The 12,979-nt window shown below is 38.7% G+C and overlaps 1 protein-coding gene across 1 annotated transcript in view; it reads right to left on the reverse strand.

Annotated features, from left to right (window-relative positions):
• The window catches only part of LOC117665540 (transmembrane protein 178B-like), a 29,476-nt gene that overhangs the window by 2,383 nt on the left and 14,114 nt on the right, over positions 1 to 12,979 (reverse strand). Inside the window, exons 2-3 of the mRNA XM_034417548.2 lie at positions 6,164 to 6,277; positions 2,264 to 2,401 (exon numbers count right to left, since the gene is read on the reverse strand). Of these exons, the coding sequence (XP_034273439.2) occupies positions 2,264 to 2,401; positions 6,164 to 6,277 (252 nt within the window). The remainder of the gene's footprint in view (positions 1 to 2,263; positions 2,402 to 6,163; positions 6,278 to 12,979) is intronic.

Consider the following 12,979-nt stretch of genomic DNA (forward strand, 5'->3'; position numbering starts at 1 on the left):
GAAATGTACTGTATACATAAATATGCATTTGTGTTAATTTTAAAATTTACAGAAATAGGATTCTTTCATTACTGCTTTGATCCATGCAATTTTGTTCCATCCTGAAATGCATGTGATCTGTTTCTAATTTTGTTATAAATCAATTGACACAGATGAATTATCTGGTGCTTTAATCATTTTGTTTGTAATTACTTGCCAGGTAAATAAATATACTTTTTTCAACAGTGGCCAAACATTGCTTCATTTTTCAATTAAGAGGTTTAACCATCCAATCCTGTCAATATGAAAATGGTAGGTAGTTTAGTTTGCTTGTTCTCTTCCTTTTGAACTGTCAACTCTTTAACTGCCCCCCCCCAATAGCTATGCTTTTAATGATCATCAGATTGTACTGTTTGTATTAAAGTAGTGAGTTAATTTCTAAACCAGTGACCATTGATAAGTATAAAAATTTGGTTGTTTTTTTTATTTCATTCGTTTGTATTTTTAGTTTGTGCTTGCATTTTCTGGTTTTTTATTTTTTTAAAAAAAACATTAAACATTGTTTTGTTCATCATTTTTAATTAAATTAAAATTTTAGTTAAAGTTAGGGGGGGGAAATGAAGTTAAATTTAAATTTAAAATTTAAAAAGCAACCCTCAGACTCTCAGCCATGAACAAAGCACAGCAATTTTTTTTTTTTTCTAAATCTGAAGTATGAGTTAATGCAAAGGAGAGGCAATGAGAGGAGACTTTTTAATCAGTACTTTAAAAAGATAGTCTGTCTTCTGGCTATAATTCTACAATATATGTCCCTTTCCCTTCATACTAGGGAAAGATTAATCATGTATTAATTCTGCCTCTAACTACAGCTTATAGCACAGCCATAAGGGAGTGTTAAAAAGCTAACAACCCTAGAAAGCGAGACAGGAAACAAATTGTATCACAGAGGCAAGCTATTCAGTTGATGCAGAACGTTTACAGCTGTGGCTTCAATGAGATGTGGCCTTCCAACAATTGCCTCTGGACTTCCATAGAAAACCCTGAAACATTTACTTCTTCCTGCAAACCGGCTATGACTCTGAAAGATTGCTTTAGAGATGGACAATGTGGAGACTCCCTTAGTTCTGCACTGCAACTCCCAGCATCCATCAAATTAGCTAGGTTAGCAAGGGCTAGTGAGAATCAGGGATCGGTGATATCTGCAGCGGTAAACAATGCCCATATGTAATCTTTAAGGAGAGGAAAACCTTGTATCTAGCAAAGAAACCCAAACGTGTTTTTTTCAAGAGGCAACTGGACTTTCTGGTTTTTCTTTGAAGATGTTTCACTTCTCATCCAGGAAGCTTCTCCAGCTCTGACTGGATAGTGGCGAATGGAAGGATTTATATTCCTTGCAGACAGCTGGTCATTTGCATGCTTTTAGAGAGTTGTTGAGGCCACTTGGAGGTTTGTCCGTGTCCTGGGTCACCTGAGTAGTGCAAATGGGTATAGAGCTTTGTTGGAACGGCTGAAAGGACTGTGTTGTAGACTGGAGACAGATGATGTTGTATCTCTCCCCCTCTATTGAGAGAGAGGGCTGTTCAAAATTGACAACACAGTGCTTTTAGCAGTTCCAAGAAAGCACCACATCCATTTGCACTACCCAGGTGACCCTGAGGACACAGATAAACCTCCAAGTGGCCTCAATGACTCTCTAAAAGAATGCAAATGACCAGCTGTCTGCAAGGAGTGTAAATCCTTCCATTCTCCACCATCCAGTCAGAGCTAAAGAAGCTTCTTGGATGGAAGCAAAATATCTTCAAAGAAAAACCAGAAAGTCCAGTTGCCTCTTGAAAAAGCACCTTTGAAGCAATCAAGACCAGGATGATTAAGAATCTCTATAAATATTTAGCATGAAACCAGCAGCATACTCTGTCTTCATGCCCGCAAATCAACATTGCGCTAGATTTCTACCTATTTAACCGGCATGGAAAGTTTAGGTTGCAGTATATTAGATGAACACTATTATTGTGTTAATTCATTCCTTTGAAAATTCTCAAAACATTTTAAAGTTGAGTTGGTCAAAAAATATTTGAGCTGGTACAAGTACCATAGAGTCAGAAATTACCGAATGACTGATGATGATGGTACAAAGAATGGCATTCTGGCTTCCATGTTCTTTTCGTCTACATACTCTGTTCTTCTGTTAAGGCATGGATTCATTGCATAAAATGCATATTACAAGTGCCAGGATTATATCCAAAAATATTTTGAACAATAATAACATTTTTTTAAAAAAAATTACCTCCCATAAGGAAGAGCAGACCAGCTACATATTGCATGAGCTCATGCTGTTGACAGCAACCTAGCATGCCAATGATCCATCCAAAGAGGATTATGGACACCGCCATACCGATGAAGCCAGCTGTCATTCTCCGCAGGTCTGAGAGGAGGCATTGTTGGTGCATGGAAGAAAGAAGAGGGAGAACAGAAGAGGAAGAAAACCCACAGAAATCCATGTGGACAACTTTAGAGCAGTCTTTTCAAAGCTGACACCCTCTAGATGTATGTAGACTACAGATGTAGTCCCAAAGGTGTTTTTTCAAGCGGCAACTGAACTTTCTGGTTTTTGTTTGAAGACGATTCACTTCTCATCCAAAAAGTCTCTTCAGCTCTGACTAGATGGTGGGGAATGTAAGGATTTATTCTCCTTGCAGACAGATGGTCATTTGCATTCTTTTAGTGAGTTGTTAAGGCTACCTGGAGGTTTATCTGCGTTGTCAGGGTCATCAGGCAAATGGGGGTGGCGCCTTCTTGGAACTGCTGAAAGGACTGTGTTGTAGACTGGAGATAGATGGTGTCCTATCCCTCCCCCTCTGTTGAGAGAGGACTGTTCAGTTTTCACATAGATGGCCTCTTTGACCCCTCTTTCAAACCAGAGGTTGCCTCTGTCCAAAATGTGTCTTCAAAAGAGTGACCACTGTCTTTTAAATGCAGATGAATTGCTGAATCTTGTCCTGATGGGTTTGTTCTCCTATGTTGTGCCATGTGTTTATGAAGCAGTTGTTTTGAAGACACCCATTTGCCTGATGACCCTGATGACACAGATAAACCTCCAGGTGACCTTAACAACTCGCTAAAAGAATGCAAATGACCAGCTATCTGCAAGGAGTATAAATCCTTCCATTCCCCACCATCCAGTCAGAGCTGAAGAAGCTTCTTGGAAGAGAAGTGAAAAGTCTTCAAAGAAAAACCAAAAAGTCCAGTTGCCTCTTAAAAAAGCCCCTTTGGGACAACCATGACCCAGATGCCTGAGAATCTCCATAGACACTACAGCTATAGTTTTTGAGAGCCGATAAGCATCCTAAGTCCAGCACAAATAGAAAAACACAAAGGTGTGAAAAAGGCTGCTCTAGAAATCAGCAATATAAGTTCTCCTTAGGACAGGATGTTCGTGGATTTTGGGAAGTATAGAAAGCAATTAAGAAAGCAAACCAAGCAAGGCCTTAGCACATCCTAAAATTATAAGGTCTCCTCTTAACTAAATCATTATCTTGCAAAGGAGGGATTAACTCTGTAAATCTGCCCCTCTGAAAATATTCTTTTTGTATGTGCTGTTCTGTTTTCCTGGGATCGTCTATGACTCTACAGGCTATTTGTCGGACCACCTGCAACCAGCGTCAACTTTCCATTGCCCGGTACGCTCTCACAGAGAGGGCCTACTCAGGGTGTCGTCGGCTAGACAATGTCAGCTGGTGACACCCAGGGGTAGAGCCTTCTCTGTGAGCGCCCCCACCCTTTGGAATCAACTTCCCTTGGGGCTCCAGTTGGCCCCTGACCTTCGTACCTTCCGCCGTGAATTGAAAACCTGGCTATTTATGTCCCCCAGCCTGGACTGATGGGGTAGTATTTTTTAAATTTTTAAAATACTTTTCTGATATTTTTTATGTATATTTGTTGATTTTAACAGTCGCTTGGTCGATTGTCGTTGTGAGCCGCCCTGAATCCTCGGAGATAGGGCGGCATACAAACTTTATAAAATAAAATAAATAATTCAGGCAATTTCCTTGAATGTTCAAGCAGTCAGGCGGTTCTGTAAGTGCAGTGCAGTGCAATGCAGAGCAATCAGGCTGTGAATATGGGATCATCTATGATTTGTTGTAGAAGACATTATGTCATGATGTAATACTGCCATAGTCTCAGAGGACATTACGTTATGATGTACTGCTGCCACTGTCTCAATCTGATTGCCTCTTGACAAGAGCTCATAAGGATTCAAGAAGGTAAACAGATTAGGCAAATGGGAGGGGAATAATGGGAGTAGCCTAATAAATGATTGAGATTGTGGCAGTGAAGACATGGGGGAGGTTAAGGTTTCGCCAATCTTATGCTCTCCAGATGTATTAGATTTCAACCACCGTAAAGGATTTTCATCTGCACTGGAGAGCAACAGATTGTAGCAACAATTTTCTCTGAATTAAGATAGATTATCACTCAGATTTGAGTTCTAGATTTGATTTTCTGATCAAATTGCAAGGATCTATTGCTTCCTTGACAAAAATATTAAAAATTGATTGCTTAGTCAGGGTAGAACTTCATTTTTGGCCTTTTTTTAAAAAAAAAAGAGAAGCAAGTATTGCAACAAGTCAAGTTGTGCCACACAAATGGATAAGATCAGAATTTTGGTTTCTTTCCTTGGGAGAAGGACGATATGTTTTAACCACATGGGTCAAAGCTATTTTAGAGTTTACATAACCATTTCTACAGGTTTCTTACTGCAAAATAGTAGGCAATCACACAGGTGTAATCAAACAAGGCTCTAGGGCTGCCAAAATGTTTTGACAGAGCTGCATGGGATCATGACTCAGCCTCAAATTCCCTTGCTGGTATAAGGTATAAACTAACTCAAAATGATGATCCCAAAGAAATAAGCTCTTGAACATTATATAATAAGCATTGTAGGGATATATCTGGCTTGAAAGTCAGGAACACTTGGACAAAAACATGCAAGATTCTTCCTGCAGCTTTCAATTCAGAATGAAATATGTGTCATAATGTCTTACAAATTGCTTTAACTCTTCAGAGCCTTTTTGGTAGAGGTAACTGCAGAACAGGTAGATTTGCTCGATCTAGATAAGTGATTGCTGCTTATGCTTTTTTCATTGCTTCCATTATATGATTAAAACTGTAATTCCCTACAACCATCTTTTTGAGGCTTTGCTTTCTGGTTGTTTTAGATGTAAACATGTACATTTTCAGCCATCTAAGAGTAACATATATTTATTTCAATCCTCTTCAACTGAATAATTGGAAATTCTGGGAAGAAATCTGGAAAGAAAGATGGTAAGCGGCTGATTTAGTTCCTTGCTTCTGAAAGAAACTAAACTATTCCAATGCAAGAACTTATATTCACTTACTTCTTGCTGAGATATTCAAATGTTAAATATGGAAACAAATCAGCAGACCATCCTTGAGCAAACATGGAATATGCATGTTTGGCACATATGGAAAACAAATACATCTGGTGCAAGACTATATCTCTCATTGATGTGCTAACATTCATGTCTATCTTTCTCTATAGAAACAAAGCATGCAAGCAAGATAGATGATAGATAGATAGATAGATAGATAGATAGATAGATAGATAGATAGATAGATAGATGGATGGATGGATGGATGATATAGATATAGATATAGATAGATGGTAGGTAGGTATGTATCAGTGGTGGGTTTCAAAACTGTTTATTACCAGTTCTGTGGCTGTGGCCTGCTGGTCATGCCGTGGTTTGGTGGGCGTGGTGGGGGAAGGATACTGTAAAATCTGCATTCCCTCCCCAATCCAGGGATTTGGGAGGCAGAGACTAGATGTGGGTGGGACCAGTCAGAATTTTTCCTACCAGTTCTCCAAACTACTCAAGAACTGGTCAGAACCTTCTGAAACTCATCTCTGGTATGTAGGTAGGTAGGTAGGTAAGTAGGTAGGTAGGTAGGTAGGTAGGTAGGTAGGTAGGTAGATAGATAGATAGATAGATAGATAGATAGATAGATAGATAGATAGATAGATAGATAGATAGATGATAGATAGATAGATAGATATAGATGAGTGAGAGTGAGAAAGAGAGAAAGTCCTAGGAGAGACCTAAGGATGATTCACCCAAATAGCCATTTGATTCTGATAACACACATACGTGCTTGGGATACTTACGGAGAGCATGCCATTCATCCTGGCGGATGGTATTTGTGACATTAATAGGCAGGTTGCGTGGCAGGGAAGATGATGTGTAATGATATTTCACAGCTGTGCATCGTTGAATGACTCCTGCAAAGAAAAATTCAGTGTGCAGTTGGGGATTCTGTAGCTGACCAATGACATTTGTAACACTGCTTTTCCTTTACTGGCCATAAATCAGATTAAACCTCTTCTGTAGCCGAGAAACTAAATTAAGAAGTTACTGGTTAGACTCACACACCACCCCCATGCTATTATTTGTCTTAGTTATAGTTTCTTTTTTCTTTTTTGCAAAAAAAAAATTAGTTTATTGAAAAAAGATTAAAACACAGAACACCAATATATTAAAACACACACACACACACACACACACACAACCAAAAAAGACTGAAAGCTGATTGGTACAGTACAATAATTTTGATTTCCCACCCTTTGAGAAACAGGGCAAAAGAATTTTAAACCATTAAACTACTAAACCTACTTATAAATTGTTAGCCTGTCATTGGTAAACTATATTAATAACGAAGTAGTTAACGGAAAAAACAACAATAATGAACATATTATGTAAAAGTATAAAAGTAATAAAAATGTGAACAGTAATAGGAGAAAGACAAAGTTGAAATTCCAAAACCCTCAGCCAACAAGCTGTTATTGTAATCAGCTTGTAGAAAATTTACCATGACTTTAACCCCTTATCATCCCAAATATTAACCTTAATTGGTCCTGGATCAAATATCCAAGATTGCTTCTTTTTACTATCTCTTATCAATTGCTGATTGATTGAATGTAAGAGAGTTGGAAGGGACCTTGGAGATCATGTAGTCCATCCCCCTGCTCACGCAGGAGACCTTAGGTCCAGTCTCCAAAGCTAATCTATCTTCCCCCAAAATTCCAGATAAAACCATTCCTCAAATGTACGAAATCCGTTTCCCATTCTCCATCAAATCCCCTAAAGAAAAACCATTTGCACTTGTCAGCCCAAAGAGTTTCTCTGCTATTATATAAAAGTACAGTGTTAAGCTTCCAAGAGATGTATGGAGTCAGCTCCATAATTTTTGCTTGATGCCCAGGCTCTATAATGTCTGAGTCTATATTTCTTCCTGGACATTTTGCAGCTGGGAAATCACATTTCTTCTTCTCAAAGTTCTCTACCATCTGTGTTATTTTCATATCTGTATTTCCTCCCAACAAATCTGCTGCTTTAAAAACAAATTATTCTTGCTGGCTTTAAAAAATTGTTTTGCGCAAAGTTTGTAAGTTAATCAAACTTTTTTTGGGGAAAAAAATCAACTAAGGATTGCATCTTCTTAGCCAGAGTCTGTTTTCCCCCTTGGGTGTCAGCCTCCTCCTCCTCTCTGCAATTTGAACTGTTGTTGGCTCAAAGCAGGGAGAGAGCAGGGAGGCAGTGAAAAAGAGAGGGAAGATATTTTCTGGCCATTTGATCCAAAATGTTTTTGCAAGTTAATAAAGTACAAACCCAAAGTCACGTGCGTCTTTCCATGCGGAAGGCAGAAAGGAATGAGAACGGTCAAATAAATCAAAGAAGGAAAAGAGAAAGAATCCAGCTGGGGTTGAAATAAATCCGCATTCAACTAGTCAATTAACATTTAAAAATAAAAAGCAAAAGTTCAGAAAGTGGATGTTAAAAGAACCAGCTTGCTTACAAATACGTCTGCTAGTCGAAAGAGGTTTTAAAGGTCCTTGACTTTTCAGCTACTCCCTGACAAGGAGTTGCAAATCTTCAAGATTCCCCTTCCTGGGTTAGGTCTGCAGCTGTCCAAAAGTCGTCTTGGGTCTTTCCTAAGTGTCCCCATCAAATCCAGGGAGCAAGGCTGCCAAAAAACCCCCAGCTCTGGCAGCAAACACAACAGATCGTGAATAAGAGAAAGAAAATTCTCACCCTACAGCAGCCATTGGGTCTAGCTAATTTTAGTTTCTTAAATAAGCCATAATATCCAGTTTCATTAGTTATTATCAAGCCACAATGGTTCAGAAGTATGTAATACTTATACAGAACAGACAAACCCCATTATTTTTACATTACCTGAATCCAGTAAGTATTTCTATATGCTGTACAGGTAGTGCTTGATTTATGACCACAGTTGGGACTGTTACATACTTAGGCAGTTGTTAAGTGAATCATGACCTTTTCACCCTGGTTATTAAGTGAATCACTGCAGTTGTTAAATGAAGCATGCTAATGTTAAGTGAATCTGGCTTCGCCCATTCAATTTGCTTGTAGGAAGCTGGCTGGGAAGGTCACAAATGGCAATCCTATGACCCCCAGGATGCCGCAACCATCGTAAATATATGCCAGTTTTGATCAATTGATCATGGGAATGCTACAATGGTTGTAAGTGTAAATGTAAGGATGGGTTGTAAGCAGTGGTGGGATTCAGCCAGCTTGCACCACTTCGGGAGAACCGGTTGTTAACTTTCTGAGCAGTTTGGCAAACTGATCGTTGGAAGAAATCATTAGGGCAGAGAACCGGTTGTTAAATTACTTGAATCCCACCAGTGGTTGTAAGCCACTTTTTTTCAATGCTGTTGTAACTTGGAACAGTCCCTGAACAAAAGGTTGTAAGTTGAGCTCTACCTGTATACTAAGTTGATGATGCTGTAATGCTGATATATCCCCTAAAGAGGAACTATTGACATGCAATGGGCTAAATTGTCAGTTGTGAATATATTGAGAGCAAAAACGGAGGTCTGCTACAGAAGAAAAGAGCAGAATTCAAGAAGCTTTTGAATTAATATTGCGATTTCATTCTTGGGCACTTTTGAATGGAACTGAATTGTATACTATGTGACTTACAAAGGTCTTCTATTAAGTCTGCCCACAAATAGCCTTTTATAAGTTGTTTTGCACTAGATAATCATTAGGAAGCCAAACCACAGAATTGGCAATGCATGACTCTATTGTTAATCATGTAATTTCAGTACATTACACAATCCGGCTTTCCTCTTAGCACAATCTTTACTGGCTTTGGTAAGTCAAAGAGGATTCAAGCATCTAAAATTCTGGCATGAATTAATTCCTTATATTTGTTTTCCCAGCATTGTTTCTGATTGATTTGTCATCACTTGTTTCAATTACAACACAAGAGAAGATAATGTTTACTGGTCTGCTATTAGGTCTGTGCAAGTACCTTTGGCCTGCTTCAGAACTCATAACCAGAAAGAACCTGACTCCTAGTTCAGACCTGGAATGGGTCTACAACAACTCACCATCTCCAACTTGCCATGGCCAACTTGCTCCAGCCAACTAGTCATGGGAAATTCGCTATGGCCAACTCGCCACAGGCCAACTCGCCATGGGACAAGAGTTACACTAATATCGAAAAAATAGTGCAATAGAATCATTAAAGAAAGGATGCCAAAGGAGAGACCAAATGAAATGTGAATGATAAAAATTAAAATATTTTAAAACCATTTTAAACAATTAAATTGAATTGTTGAATTGTCCCGCAGTGAGTTGTCCTGTGGCAAGTTGGCTATGGCAAGTTGTCCCATTCTGCCCTAAAATGATGGCCCCCAATTCTCTTACCTGGTTCCGAAGTATGATTCTAATATTCGAATCATGAGATGTCCGATCTAATGTAGTCTTTGCAAACTTAGAAAAAAATCTGTTTAACGAACATTAGACAAACAGTATTGCTTTTCTCAGTTGTAAGAGAATGATGAAAATCAGTAAAAGGCATAATTGCATTGTCTCTTTCCCTAAAGGTCTAAAAATTAATCTTTGCTGGCTTTTTACAAAGGGAAATTAGGACAGAAAATGTTTTATATGTAAATAAGTGGCCTTTCCAAATGTGATTAAATTTTGGATGCAGTGGTGATGATAATGCATTTTTATTAAACTAGATAACTCATGATCTGTTAAATTGTTTCAGAGATATTTCTTCACTAGATTCCTCAGTGCTTTTAACAATGGCAGAACTTCTAAAGTATTGTAAAAGTTCTTAAAAATTCAGGGAGATATTAAGAAATGCATCTGGACTGCAAGTAACCCAACCTGAACTGTATAGCCCAGTCAAACATCAGCAGTTGACCACAGGAAATGTTTATGAAATTTTCTATCATGTCATAAAACGCTTAATGCTAATTTTTATGTCATAAAATGTTTTATAAAATTTGCCAAATTTCAGTTCCATGGGAATCATAGGTCCCAGATTTTGGATGCATTCTGTAAGTTAGCCCACTTAAGTTGCTTTTGCTGAAAAAGTTCTGCCCTTTGACGCATCACTTCTGCCAGTTAAAGGTTATAGACGCAAGAGTTTTAGTAGTATGTAGATATACTTCAGCATCAGAATGGTAGTAAGACTGTAACCCTTTCTATGCCCACATAATGCAGCTCAGAGGTGGGTTTCAGCAGGTTCTGATCAGTTCTGGAGAACCAGTAGCAGAAATTTTGAGTAGTTCGGAGAACCGATAAATACCACCTCTGACTGGCCCCACCCCCATCTATTCTCTGCCTCCCGAGTCCCAGCTGATCGGGGCGAAATGGGGATTTTGCAGTATCCTTCCCCTGCCACGCCCACCAAGCCACGCTCATCAAGCCATGCCACGCCCACTAAGCCAAACCCACAGAACCCTGTAGTAAAAATTTTTGAAACCCACCACTGATGCAGCCCCATCACACAGCTATAAACCTTAATCTCATCAGGCTGGAGTCCAATTAGAATTTTTGAGTTAGAAAAGGCCTTTGTACTATTCAGTCTTTCAATGCAAGGATCCAAATAAAAGCATCCCAGATTGCTAGCTGCCGAGATTCTGCTTGTAAAAAGAAAATAATATGTTCTCTGTTTCTGAAAACATCCAGTTGTTTACATTAGGGTTCTTCCTACCATGTTTCTCCTCCTTTTTTGGGGGGGGGGGTTATTTTCTCGTAGCTTAAAAGAAGACTCCTACAGTACATAGTTTGTTGAATGTTTTCTACTGATATTTGATTTCTTTTTAAAAATGCTACTTCAGCAGCCTCTATAGTGGTCCTCAGTTCTGCCAAAGTGGTGTCACAGGCGTGCTGACATCATCATATGTTTGACTCATGGATTTAAGTCACAGCATTTGTGTAATGATGTCATGCCCTTCCTTTATCGCCTTCATCCCCTTAGGGATGCCCCTCTGCTATTTCACCAATGTCTATAATCTCTTCATTTTAGTGATCTTTCTGAAACTTCTTTGCAGTTCTCCAAGCCTGAATTTCAACCTAAACACGACATGGTGCCTGTGTACCGTAGAGAGATTAGCCTGGGTTTCTACAGTTGTTAGGTACAATGTTATAATTGGTTCCTTCCCCATCTGTGCAGAAAGAAGTAATAATTCTTGTGACAGTCTGTCTCTCTATCATTCAAATTACAAGTTCTGGATAAAAGCAGAAGCACATTCTGTGTTTTAAAGGAAAACAATTCTCTGTTCTGGTGCTCTTTTTTGATTGACTTCAACAAAATCAGAAGATCCAGGACCTTAAAACATAAATACAACTGTATAACTTTTCTTCTCTGCATATTTGGTCCTGAATTGCAGTCGTTCTTTGTTGAGTTTTTCAAGTGTCTTCAGTGCTTCTGGTACAGAGATGTAATGGGGCAATTTGCCCTCAGATGTGACACACTCAGGACATCATCTTGTCTGAGGACAGTTTTTCCCTTAAAATCATGATTTCCTATTTCTGATCCAAGGACCACTGGATCAATGCTCTGGTGGCCCCTATTGCAAATGTCAAAATAAAAATAAATATCAAAATTATCAATATCTTGGTATTGATAATTCACTTTCTTATTCAAAAGTTTGAGAGATTTGAGTCAAAAGTTTGAGGTGGCTCCACCAATATGTCATGAAGTTTAGCAACTTGCCATTGTTTCTGCTAGATGCTACTGCAGACATTGGAGATAACCTGCAGATGTTATCTGCAATTTTAACTCTTAAGGTATATTTATTATGTATCAAATTTATATGATAAGCCTTACAGTTGGGGAAGGAAAATGGCTCAGTGGTTAAAAACGCTGAGCTGACAGCCCGGGTTCAAGGCTCAAGTGCTACAGTATATGACAGGATGAACTTGTCTCAATTCCTGCCCACCCAGCAATTCGAAATCATGCAAATGCAAGTAGATAAATAGGTACCACTTTGATGGGAAGGTAATATGTTCTGTGTGCCTCAGCATGTAGTCATGCTGGCCATATGACCACAGTAGTGTGTTCGGACAACGCTGGCTCCCTTGGCTAAGAAACAGAGATGAACACCGCCCAAAATGACTGGAGAGGGGAAACCTTTACCTTTATCTTTATAAACCTTCCTCTGATGACACCGTGATATGTGTAAAATAAAAGCTGGGAATCAGTGCCTTATGAATTCAATTCTAGATCTATAACTATAGCAGAAATGCTGATACTAAAATGACAGTAGCACATATGAGATGGCTCTGTCTGTGGTTTTTCACTGCTCGGTAAAATTATTACCCATAGGAACCTGGCGCTAAAAATAAATATAATATTCCCAGAACACTGAGAGGATACTTCACAACTGCATTATCTTATCACAACAAGACATGGATTAATCAATGCTGTTCACCAAACCTATCATTTTGTAATATCAGGAAAGCAAACCCAGTTCACTTAACTGAAAACCATCCTTGCTCAATGTATATCATACATTATACATATCATATGTCTGTCAATTTTTTTATCAGGCTGATACCCACTGTGATGTCTCCGTGTGAAGAGATGTCACTTCATTTACACTGAATACTTGGGATGTGAGACATGTTCTTCTTCCCTTGGTCATCTGTTTTAC

The sequence above is a fragment of the Pantherophis guttatus genome, chromosome 1 (genome assembly GCF_059756535.1).
Source record: "Pantherophis guttatus breed Tessera chromosome 1, ASM5975653v1, whole genome shotgun sequence".
In the NCBI taxonomy this organism is placed as follows: Eukaryota; Metazoa; Chordata; class Lepidosauria; order Squamata; family Colubridae; genus Pantherophis; species Pantherophis guttatus.